This window comes from Ambystoma mexicanum, chromosome 3p (assembly GCF_040938575.1).
Source record: "Ambystoma mexicanum isolate Mex_15411 chromosome 3p, UKY_AmexF1_1, whole genome shotgun sequence".
Taxonomy (NCBI): Eukaryota; Metazoa; Chordata; class Amphibia; order Caudata; family Ambystomatidae; genus Ambystoma; species Ambystoma mexicanum.
Window position 1 is genome coordinate 1,030,877,986 of NC_090925.1, and position 12,843 is coordinate 1,030,890,828.

The following is a 12,843-nucleotide window of genomic DNA, read 5'->3' on the forward strand; positions in this document are numbered from 1 at the left end:
GAAGAGGACCCAGAAGCAGTGTTCTTAATTCAATAAAACAGAATTTCCAAAGTCCTTTTCCAAAATGTCACATTTAAACAGCGCTCCCACTATTCTCACTAAAAAAACTATAGTCGTGTATGCAAACACACTCTGAAATTTGGAGCGATTTACAAAGCCAACATCAATTTCAAAATAGGCATGCTATGATGCCTGCTGTGACCCCCCTCCCCCCCCCACCCCCAGGATAAAACTAAAGATGCTGTTTAGGATCCTGGCGAAACGGCATGCACGTACTTTACTATTAATCCCATAATGCCTTGCAATCTGCTTTGATGCTCCATTAAGTTTGTATGCATTAGCAAAGACGAGCATTCCCCAGCCCTCGATTTAGAGGTGATGCTATTATTCTGGACATGGCTAATAATGCTGTAATCGCAAGATTTAACTTTGTCATATGAAGATCGTTATCCTCCAGATTAACCCCAGAAACCTCTATCTGGCTAAATTTAACAGTGTTAAATGGTGGAGAGAGACTGACATAGATTTCCCACACGTTTTCCCCATCACCTAACGGTAAAAACGTTAAACGTGGCTGAGAAGTAAAAGGCAAATCTTAGGAAGGCAATGGGGTGGCTAAAATGCAGTGTAATCAACATGTTGCATTCAATTTGGGTTTGTCCACAACAAGATGCTATGGAAATAAGTCTTGATCTACTGTTGAGGTAAATACTAGTTGTACAGGTAAAACACCCTAGTAAGGAGTATTTTAGTCTTCTGAGGTCGGGACCTCACCAGTAAGTTACAGCAAACCTCTAAGTTCACTAGACCCTGCAAGTGTACAATTCGGTGTTCAGCGACTCATTAGTCCATTGGCTCTCCTTTTGCAACTTGTTGGGACACATGTACCTGTAGCAGACCTGGCTGTGAAACTGCACTCGCTGCATATAGTAGTAAAATAATTTGGAATGGATAATCCTTAATATGCGCTTCTCTTTCCTACCCCAATTACTTGCTGTGAAGATGTCCCCTGCCTAACGTTGTTACTTGCCCGGAAATTCTCCTGGCCATCCCCACTATACCACACGTTGAGGCAGGAGTTTCTTACATTGGCACAACAGGCACTCTGGTCCAAGTAAGGGAGTGCATGACCAGTGACCCAGAAAAATCTGCAGTGTTTGCATTCTCCACTCCACTCCACTCGCGCGTGTGCCTGATTCTCATGTAAAGCTGTAGATGGATCTGAATTAGGACGGAAACTAGACAGGCAGTCATTGCACAAGGCCTCCAGTCTCAAAGTTAAGGTGTCGCAAGCAAAGATGATTGACCAAAAGGAGGTACTAGCCAGCTTCAAGTCTCACTTCAAAACTGGAGGCCTTTCTCAAGAAAGAGGCCTACCATCCAATCCTACACCACCTGTCTGAAGTAACACACCTGAGCCCCTGCTTACTTGAGAGCGCCTGGAAGGCAGGACCATGGTGTGGCAGGCAGGCAGAACTACGTAAGTAGAGGACCACAACACTTCTGCATCCCACATTAGGGCTATAAGCCATCTCAAGGGTTGGAGCTTAAAAGCCGATTCCCATGCCAGCTAACATACCTGAGCCACCTTTCACCTGAGAGACTGGAGGTGGGGCCAAAGCCTGAAGCAAGCACACAAGCTCAGTCTGGTGGTGTGGGGGGTTTGGAGAAAGAGCTAGAGAGAGGAGTTTGGTGCAATTGGGGAGCACTGGGAGTACACAGAGGAGGAGAAATTCTGGATAAATTAGACTGAGTGAATGTAACAGTAGACTAGTGATGACCGTGAAGAGGATAATGAGGGTGAAGAGGAGGATGGTGAGGAGCGTGAATAGGAGGATGATGAGGAGCATATGGATGGAACAGGAAGGCTGCTGCTAAAAAGTGTGGAAATATTACATTAGTTGAGAGTTGTTACTTGCAATGAGCCCCCACAATGCACAGCCGTTCGATTAGCATGGGGAACTAACCCCATGCTGTGCATTGATTCTTTAAAATGATTGTTGTCATTCGGGAGTCACATTGATCATATTAACAGTCTCGGCTAACCAGGAATGATGCCATTGCTATGACTCCTGGGTTTTGAAAGCACTCCTGTTTAAACTATAAACCTCACAAAATGTGTAGTATCAACAGTATGTGTGTACAATAGTATTTGTTTTTTAATGATCTGGTTTAACTATTTACTAATTTATTTGCCTAGGTCCCAGACCTGGAACAGTTGGGCAATGATCAGTCTTTGGACGGCATGGAGGGTATAAGTGACCTAGATCCCCTGTTTCCCGAGGAGCCACCAGAAACCGAGAGGCCAGTTACCACAGTGCAGGTACAGGAAAACAGCAATTACTTTTTTCTCTTCCTACCTGCTCATTCCCTAGTGCACTGATGATTTGTATTCCAATAATTTACTCGCTGCACCTTTTTGAGTAGGGGTGTGGGAGTGTGTATTTTGTTTTAATGTTTTTTCATCCAGAGATGGATGTGCATGTCCAGCCACAATTTGTTCTGAATGTTGTCAATCTGTTTGCATAAGTCTTTTTGCTCACTCTGCCCTTCAAACATTTGTCTACCTCGATAGTTCTGTAAGCGCTGCAAGGAACCCTGGCTTCTAGGGCTCACCGACGTTGCTGCCACTATTTGCTATCCACACTGTTTTCCACTCGTTTTTTACATATAATGCCTTGGTTTGTCTTTTCTTTGTAGAGTTTTATTTTAGATGTGTGCTCAGGCTGACTGTTCACTGCTGTGGTCTGATCTTGTCAGGAATGAGAGTTGAAGTGAAGAAAATTAATGTTGTGTTGCTTCCAATTTAATTTTGATAAGTTAAACTTTAATGAACCTACACCACTCTATGCTAAATGGTAGTCTTGAGGCTTTGCTTGAGTGATGGGAGGACTAAATGAATCCTTATCTGGAGGAACGTGAATTGACAACCATCGATTTCAAAACCAACAAGTGAAGCAAAAAGTGGTGGCTGCAAATGCATGCGCTAAAGACATTTCAGAAGGTGCTGAAAACATTGCTATTCACCTAACAGATAACCTCAACAATATTTTTCTGGACGTTTACTCTTTGATTTATAAGTAATGCATACGTTTTTTCGTCTTTCGTCTCTGTATCTTGCCTTCTACCAGCGCCTTGATGCCCCCGGGCTTTGTGTGCTCTTTAAATGTAAAAATAAATAATTAAGTCTTAAGTGTTGGAATTTATCTTGATAGCATTGTATTCTATCATTTATTAGCTTTTATGTCCAACTCTGAAAGTGAACCAAACTTATCCAAATCAGACTTTAGGCTCCCCGATAAAGATGGCAGTCCATACTGAACTATTAGAAATGGGAAGCTACCTAGGGGAATTTAGTAGTTGGTAAGTCACTTTCAAGCAGTCTGTACTCCGAGAGTTACTTTAGTGGGGCTGGAATGCTACCACTCAGCTCCCAAACTAGCTTTGTATATAGGGAGGCAAGCTGAAGGTTTCAATTTGGGACGTTAATTTGGTTCTAAATCCTCTCGTGTACTCTCTTCGAACCACTGCATTATTGTCCTTTATGGTTAAACTTTAAAACCATTCTTTCTCTTACATCAGCTCATAGGGTGAGTGAACTTCAAGCCTTGCCTTGCAAGTAACCTTACACCATTTTCTTTAGTGACAGTGGTCCTTAAAGTTAAACCCACGTTTTTTCACAAAATTGTCTTTAATTTTCATTTAAGACAGACAATTGTACTACCTTCTTTTTATCCACCACCTCCTCCCGGAAAAGAGGAGCAATTGCACAGGCTTGACCCAAGGCGAGCACTTATCTTTTAATTTTTTTAGAATGTTGAAATTACGACAGGATGATCGGTTATACAGGCAATAAATTGGGGATGGCAGTGACCAGGCAAAAACTGTCTAGGTGGATTATCTTGGGCATTTCTGAGGGTTATAGACTAGATGTAAAAGATCATCCTGAGAGTCTGAGGGCTCATTTGCCTAAGGGCATGGCTACATCCTGTGCTTTACAGAGAGGAGTCCCAATTCAAGATATTTGTTCAGTGGCCACATGGTCCTCTTCATACTTTCCCAAGGCATTATTGTGTGGCCTCATGCCATTGGAATGGAGGCCCTCGAGGGACTTCGAGACGACCGGCATTGACACGCAGTGCTGCTCGGCTGCAATTTGTTTCCGAGGCAGCAAAAGCTGACTATGGATACATCAAAAGATGAGGAATATGTGGGAGCAACATCCGATCGAACGAACGTTACCATGGGTCAGTTACTTGTTCTTCTGTTGAACTTGAATTGCCATTTTGTACCTGTATGAGTTTCATGTTTGTACAAGTGTGAGGGACAGATTCTTTTGTTACTCTTTTCCTTTAGTCTTGTTTTGATAGGCATGGAAATACTTTTTAGGTTGGGTGGTAGTGAGGCGTTTATCATACTCTTTTGAGTTAATAAATAGCTATTTGTGAAAAGCTTTACCAAGTTGTCCCCCTCACAGTATATATACATCTTATTTTTTTTTTTTGCATGTCTCTATATGCATCACCCTCAATGCATCTCTCATATCTACCCATTTGTCCATGTATACATCTATCTATATAGGATCTATGTGATCACTGCGCTGCCCGTGACTGCGACGCCAAAAATGCTGACGGCAGTTACGACGCAGCGAAGTGATCATATGGATCACCTTTCCCCCACCTCTCCCCGACCCCAACACACTTACCTTTAGGTCGGCACACTTCTGCGTGTGCCGCCCGCACTCTGCGATCCCTGCGGTGTCAGCTCCTCCCACTAACATGGGTTGGAGCTGACGCCGCAGGGTGCTTTCCATTTTTCTTTTTTTTTTACGTGTCCCCCGCTTTCCGAATTGGTAAGCGGGGGTAACCCCTGCGACCCCTGACCCCTGTTACTGCGCCCAGGAAGAGCGGGGGACACCCCCGCTCTGCTCGGGCGCAGTAAATGCCACCCTTATTTTGTGTGCCTCCAAAGTCGCTTGGACTGTGGGGGCACACAAATGAGGGCGGCATTTTTGTACGGTACCTCTATATACATCCCCATCTATGACTTTATCTAGGTCTAGCCATATCTCACTATACATGCTTCTCTATGTATCACTTTACCTCCATCAATCTACATATTGTGAGGGGTCGGAAGCATAAGGTGGACACAAGGGCAGCATTCTGGTTGCTACAGACTTTTACTGAAAGTAAGTGGTTTGGGGAAACTCCTACCTCACCCTAAAGCTAATAGGGCTTTCCCTACCTCAACAAAAACTACTAGTGTTTGTCAGGATGTCAAATCAAAAAGTGTCGACTGTCCTATGTCCAAAACCTATTACGTTCTTGAAACTAAGAATAATGTGAAAAAGGGGTTTCGAATGGATTGTCTCCTCCCACGTATACCTCATCTTTGACAAATGTTTTGCCAGCTTTGCTGCTTTGGAAAAATGTTCTTGTCAGAGGGCGCTGTGCACAATGTCGTGGCGTCTATGTCCCTCGAGGGCCGCCTTAGCATGTCGACGTCATCAGTAGTATAAGTAGCTTGTGCTGTGCCCTTTGGCTTCAGTTCTTTTTTTCTGGTATCTTCGCTTCGAGTTAACGGCGCACTTAGTTTTTTCTTCTGAAAAAATGTCTTCCTCTTCGACCCCAAAGTCGGGTTTTAAGAAATGTCACGACTGCTGGGCGAAAATGTCGATAGCAGATCATCACCGTAACTGCCTTTTGGTGTTTGGGTTCCAGTCGCTGAACCAAGGACTGCGGGTCCTGTCAGTCTATGGCTGAGAAAGCGGTCTGTGAACGCAAAGGTGAATTAGCGGTGGGGAGGGAAGCTTTGAAGGTTTCTTTGAAGGAAATATAAAAAGTCCGGGGAGTTCAAGGACTCTTCTCAACATAGACATTCAAAGAGGTCCAGATCGAGGAGTCGATCCAGACAATCCTCATCGTCTTCTTCCAAGAAGGCGAAAGAGACACCACAGGTTTCCCTTTTTGTCATCGGGTACCTTTCCTGAGGTTATACAATGTCCGACTAGGTCGGATTCTACCAGTAAATGGAAGGCCTTTAGGCAAGAGATGATGTAGATCTTTGAGAATGCAGCTTCAACCCCCTCAAGAGTCTCTCAAGAGCCAGACCCGTTCGCGCCGTTGGATGAAGTAGGAAGTCAGAAACTACTTTGAGCAATAAGAGTAGTAAATCGGAGGCTCGACACGCTCGAAAACGTTGTCCAAGCCATCGGCCTGCAAGTCGACTCCACCTCAGATACCGGCGAAGAAACAAAAAACTTCAAAGCCTTCGACGATTTTGTCTACGCCATTTGTGTCGACTCTGAAATAGAGAGATTTCTTGAAGACGCCTTTGACGCCGTCTACGGTGTCTTCAATTCCATAGCATTTAACAGTACAAGAAAAAATATTCAAACCTGTGCTGAATTTTTTTTTGTTTTTTTTAAAGTCAATGTCCTACATTTGAGGAGGATAGCACTTCAGATGAGAATGTTTCTCCATTAGGAGTGAGGTTTGACACTAGAGAAGGGCCTGAAGAGTTAATTGATCCTGAGTCTAAGTTGAAAGATCTCTGTGACTCCCTCCACTCTGCCAGCAGTCTTGATACATCCCCAGAGTTGGAGTTTGGTAAACCTGACCCATCAGACCATGCTGATTCAGGGTATAAAAATCTGATGTACATGGGCTGGAGTAGGGATTCAACAACTTTCCAACAGGATGACATGGCGGACATCCTGGACCACGGTCCTCAAAGACCCTGTCTTGCCTTTTCACAAGGCCCTTCAAAGGAAAGGTGGTAGCTAACTGGGAAGCCCCAGAGTCTGGTCCTGCTGTCAACAGGATTTGTCCTAGGAAATATAGACCATCATCCAGTGGCCCTGACTATCTCAGCAAACCCCCTACACCTGAGAGTCTTGTAGTCCAGGCTGCTACTTCCACCAGGCAGTCTGCCTATCCCTCTATCCCCCAGATAGAGATGATAAAAAAGTGGACGCATGGGCTTACAAAGTATTTACCTCTGGCAGTATGGCCCTAAAGTCCACTTATGTCACCTTTACCCTGGCCAGGTTTACTCATACCGTGTGGGACTGTGCTAGTATGGCGGCTGAACATATTCCAGAAGGGGAAGAAAGGGATGGCTTTCTGAATTTAGTTAAGGATGGCAAGGAGACGATGGGAGAATGTCTCCAATCAGGACTGGAAACTGGTGACAGCATTAGCAGATCCATGGCTGCCAGCACTGTACTATGCCGATTTGCTTGGTTGAGAAAGTCTGGGTTTGCACCAGATGTGGAGGCCAGACTGCTCAACATGCCCTTCGACGGCTCGAGGTTGTTCGGCAGCAAGGCAGATGAGTCTAGAGAAGCTGCAGCCCTCCAAAGTGGCTGCTAAATCCCTTGGCTCCTCTAGTCCGCAACCTTAACAACCTTACTCTGGCTCATCTTCCTGAAGAGGTTGGCCTTTTCGCTACTATTCCTCAGTTGGTAGAGGAAGAGGACCGGCAGTACAAGGGGGCAAAGAAGGTTCCCTCACGGTGGACGAGGTAAGGGTGCAAAACAGCCCCAGAAGCAGCATCCTTACCCTTAGCCACTGCTGCAGCCGCCTCTAAGCTACTCTGCGGCCTTGACCCACAAGACACCAGTGGGAGGCAGAATCTCTCGGCGTCTGAACTGGCGGGGCATTACTTCAGATGCTTGGGCACTGGAAACCGTATCCCAAGGTTACTGCCTTCCTTTTCTAAAAAGGCCTCGGAATCATCTACCAGGAACCAGCTCTGTCAAAATTCCAGATCCGCTCCTTGTGCAGGAAATCTTAACCCTGCTAGAGAAAGGTGCAATAGAACATGTACCTGTAGCGGAGAGGAACAAGGGTTGGTACTCCCCCCCCCCCCCCCCCCCCCCCCTATTTTATCATTCCCAAGCAGGACGGAGAACTGAGACCCATCTTGGACTTAAAAAACTTGAACTATTTCCTCACAAAGGACAAGTTCATGATGGTCACCCTTTCTCAGATCCTTCAGGCTCTCCAACTCCAAGATTGGTTGGTATCATTGGAACTTCAGGATGCTTACTTTCGTGTGCCAATCCATCTAAAGCACAGAAAGTACCTGAGGTTCGCGGTTGGTGGTTCTCATTATCAGTTTCAACCCGAGGGTTTTCACCAAACTGATGGCGGTAGTGGCAGCAACCCTCCGGAGGGGGGGGGGGTGTACGTCTACCCCTACCTGGAAGAATGGCTGATCAGTGCACATTCTCCTGAACAGGCTCTGGAACATCTCGTCATTACCTGCCACTCCATACGCAGGCTGGGCTTCTCCCTCAACTGCAAGAAGTCCCATATGACACCATTCCAAAGACTCCAGTTCATCTGAGAGGTTTTGGACACTTCCTCAGGGAAAGCCTCACCCCCTCGAAGTGAGAGCTCAACACATTTAGCAGATGGTAGCAGAATTCCAGAGTGCCCAATATCTTCCAGCCTTCGATTCTTTTTTTTTTTTTCTTTTTTGAGGTTGCTCGGCCACATGGCATCCTGCATTTTTCTGGTGCCAGAGGCCAGATTGAGAATGAGATCCATTCAATGGGCCCTCGGGACCCAGTGGTCCCAATATTCGGGGAACATGTTGGATCTACTGCGAGTTCCGAGCAGAGTTGCTCAGGACCTAATGTGGTGGACTTGCGAAGACCACATTCTGAAGTGACAATCGTTTTGGCAACCATGGCCGGAGATAATTGTAGTGACGGACGCCTCACTCACGGGTTGGGGAGCACACACATACGGACTGACAATCAATGGTCATTGGTCTCCATCGGAGTCCAAACTACATAACAACCTTTTGGAGTGGAGGACAATCAGACTAGCACTGAAGGCCTTTCTGCCCTCTGTACGGGGAAAGAATGTCCTGCTAATGATGACAACACAGTAGCCATGTACTACCTCAACAAGAGAGGAGGCGTATGGTCACTATGACTGTGCAGAGAGGCAATGCAGCTCTGGTTCTGGGCAATTCAAGAAGAAGTCTCTCTGTTGGCAGTTCTAGCCGGAGAGCAGAACACGGCGGCGGATGCTCTGAGCAGGCAGAGCACAGTCTCCCACGAGTGGGAGCTAGCTCAGGAAGTCTTCAGGAGATTTTCACCCATTGGGGAACCCCTCAAAGTGGATTTGTTCTTGAATGCTACCAACCGGAAGTGCAATCAGTACTGCTCAAGGGAATTTCCCCAGAGAGGAGCTCTAGGAGACGCGTTTGTGGTGGACTGGGAATTTCCATTTCTGTATGAATTTCCTCCAGTCCCCGTGATTCCTCATGTAATCAGGTTGAGAAAGTTTGGGAAGACCATGATCCTAATTGCTATGGATTGGGCCAGGAGGACGTGGTACCCGGACCTTCTCGACCTTTCCATCTGCCCTCCAATAATTCTTATACAAAGAGAGGAACTTCTCTCGCAAGAGGAAGGTCAGGGTCTCCATCCAGAGGCCAAGACACTGGGCCTTCACACTTGGTTTCTGAGAGGCTGAGATATAAGGATTGGGACCTCCCAGATGATGTAATGGAGATTTTGCTTTCAGCCAGAAGGCCAGCAACCAAATAATTGTACCGGTGCCGTTGGAATAGATTCAGTAACTGGTGTAAGGATAAGGATGTCAATGCGGCACTCCTATGGTGCTTTCTTTTTTGCTGCATCTGGCCAATCTAGGGCTCCAGATTGGAACAATAAAAGGATATCTGGCAGCACTTTCCATCTTTAAGAGCTCCTCTGAAAAGGCGTCTTATTTCAAAATACTGTTAATTGTCCAATTTCTGAAGGGACTCACTGACGTGTACCCTCCAGTACCTTTTCATGTTCTTGCTTGGGATTTAAATCTCGTGTTGAAATTTCTAACATGTATACCCTTCGAGCCTTAACATTCCTGCCTGTTGAGGCTATTAACACTGAAAACTGCTCTTCTTGTATCACTAACATCTGCCCGCAGGGTTAGTGAGTTGCAGGCTTTTTCATGCAAACCTCCCTATGCTACCTTTTTATAAAGATAAAGTAGTCCTGAGAGTTGAACCATCTTTCTTACCGAAAGTAGTTTGATTTTCATTTATCACAAATAATAACACTTCCAACGTTCTACTCCCCTCCTTATTTGGGCAAAGAGGAATAGAGGATGCATAGACTAGACGCAAAAAGGGCTCTGAGTTTCTACATTGCGAGAATGGCAACATTTTGTCAGGAAGACCAGCTATTTGTGGGTTATACTTGTCCTAAATTAGTACTACTAGTGACTAAACAGACTATTTCCAGGTGGATTACACTGGCTATTGGAGAGTGTTACAGACTTGCTGGGAAAGACCCACCGGAAGGGTTTCGAGCCCATTCCACGAGGGGCATGGCAACTTCCATGGCTCTTCAGAGGGGTGCCCCGGTAGTTCACATTTGTAACTTGGGTGACAATGCCTACTTTTATTAAGCACTACTGCTTAGACTCCTCTTCCTCTCAAGAAGGCCTTTTTGCCAAGGCAGGCCTTCATTCCATTCATGATAAAGCTAAATAGTACTCCCTCCTCCAAATTGCCACTGATTTGGGAGGCTATCAAAGATGAGGAATACGTGGGAGGACACAATCCATTTGAAGAACAAGTACCAACTGTAACGTTCTTTCGACTGGATGTTTCTCCCACGTATTCCTCATAGCCCCTCCCAACCTACCACACCCAACAATTTATGTGCATTACACTTAGTTGCACTCTGGGGTACGCTGAATAGTTCCTAGAATAATGGAACGAAAAAACAGAATTTAAGCCAACAGGTGTGGCACAAGCTACTTATACTACTGATGACGTTGAAACGCTACGGCAGCCCTCGAGGGACATCAACGCCACAACATCGTGCACAGCACTCTCTGCCGAGAAATATTTTCCGAAGCTGCCGAAATGCATATCAAAGTGGAGGAATAAATGGGAGGAACACCCAGTCGAAAGAACGTTACAGTTGGTAAGTAACTTGTTCTTCTCTGTAGCTTTTGAGGAAAATAGTTTAAAAAATCGGGTGCTCAAAATAAGATCCTAACCCAAGGTTCGGGAGCGTCTCCCTCCTCCTGACAGTTCTCTAGTCTCAAATGTACCTTATACCAGGCGGGAGGGTTCTATTCCCCTGGTTGGTGTCCACACGGGTCTTCCCAGTTAGTCCAATACTGCGACTATGAAGAATAGTGAGGTTGCTCATTTCTTTATTGGTGCGGGTCCCAGACTCTCACTGATAAATTTGGTTTACTATCCTGCCAAATCTTTTCTTAAAAGTAATTTATACAAATATCTCTTACTGCAGTTCTCTGCAGTCTTCCTGAGCAAACCACAGTGCCAGGGAAAGTGGCTTCTGTACCCTGGTCTTTCCACTGCTTCCACTACTACTTCGGGTACTTCCACTGCTTTCTACGCGCCCTGGCATCACCCTTCACATCTGCATACCTTGTTTCCTGAGCCACAATGTTCTCGGGTCATTCTGGATGCCTGGGGTCTGCTGTAGGGTTTCCCCTCTTTTGGTCCATCTTTGAACTGTGGCCACTGCTCACTGTCAGTGTTCCTCTGATCGGCTGGGCTCCTTCACCCCACATGTACCGACCTTTGGGGAGGCCAGGAGTGACCGTCTTTGTTCTGTGACTGGCCCTATTGCACTGGACCGTTTCAGCAGCAGCTCTCTCCCTTCTCGGCTCCCCGGTCTACCCCAATTTATTTATTTTGCCTTTGTTAAGCGCACTAAACCTTGGGGCATCATGTCGCTGGTTAGTCTTACAGGATAAACAACATAGGTTACAAGTTACAGGTAAGTCCATCAAAGAACTAGCGAGCAGTCTAAGTTTGGAAATGGCGAGTTCTTGAGGTGTTTCCTAAATGTCCAAAAAGATTGTTTGATTCTGAGATGATGGGGGAGAGCGTTCCAGCTCTTGGCATCCAGGACTGGGAAGCTAGAGCTCCCTGACTTAGATCTTTTGAACCTTGGGACTGAAAGAAAGTTGCAGTATGCTAGGCGGGTATGTCTGGTAGAGTAGGACTAGCAGGTCGAAAAGAGGCTTAGTAAAAATTTTGTAGAGTGTTGGAAAGACACAGGAGCCTTGAGGGATGCCGCATGTACCTGGCACTGGTGGGGCTGTAGCGTTGGTGAACACTATCCTTGTTCTTTCGAGAGAAAGGATTCGATCCAGACGATGGTGTTGGGTGTGAAATGAGCTGCTGATGCTAGATGTTGGCATAAGATATTGTGATCAACCAAGTCAAAGCCTGCAGACAGGTAGAGAAGTAGGAGTGCTGCTGACTTGCCTGCATCCTTGATGTTGCCAAGTTGAATCTTAGTTCAGGTAAGTCGTAATCCCAATACATTGTTAAGAATCTAGGAAGCTCTGAATCTGTAGATAGGCTATCCTGTCAAGAATCTTTAACAGGAAAGGGACCGTGGTAATGGGTCGGTTATTGGTGGGGGTGTTGGGGTCCAAGGTTGGCTTTTTTTAGGCGCTAGAGGACCCATTAATTTTTTAGATTGTGGGGTACTATGTTGGAGGTGAAAGAAGCATTGATCAAGGCAGTTATAAAGGGGTCCAGGTCGTCGGCACAGTCTTTAATGACCGTGGCTGGTCCGATGTCGCCCTTGCAATGAGGGTTTGAGGCCTTTGATGAATAGAGAGGTCTCCAGGATTGTGGTGGTTTGAAGCTCAATAGGGGGGTATCAGGCTGGGGGCTGTGGGAGAGGAGGGCTCGGTTCCTGTAGTGTTGGAAGCCAGCATCCCTAAGGCGTTTTTTTCCTGATCTTCTTTTGGAGGGTGTCCATTTTTGGGAGAAGGCCATCTTGACTATCGCCGCACCAGGTGCTGTCTTGGGAGCAGTTAG

At 46.0% G+C, this 12,843-nt stretch overlaps 1 protein-coding gene across 1 annotated transcript in view; it reads left to right on the forward strand.

Moving 5' to 3' along the window:
- Positions 1-12,843, forward strand: part of ACTR5 (actin related protein 5) — a 508,848-nt gene that overhangs the window by 281,525 nt on the left and 214,480 nt on the right. The window contains exon 6 of the mRNA XM_069652370.1: positions 2,201-2,323. Coding sequence (XP_069508471.1) covers positions 2,201-2,323 — 123 coding nt within the window. The remainder of the gene's footprint in view (positions 1-2,200; positions 2,324-12,843) is intronic.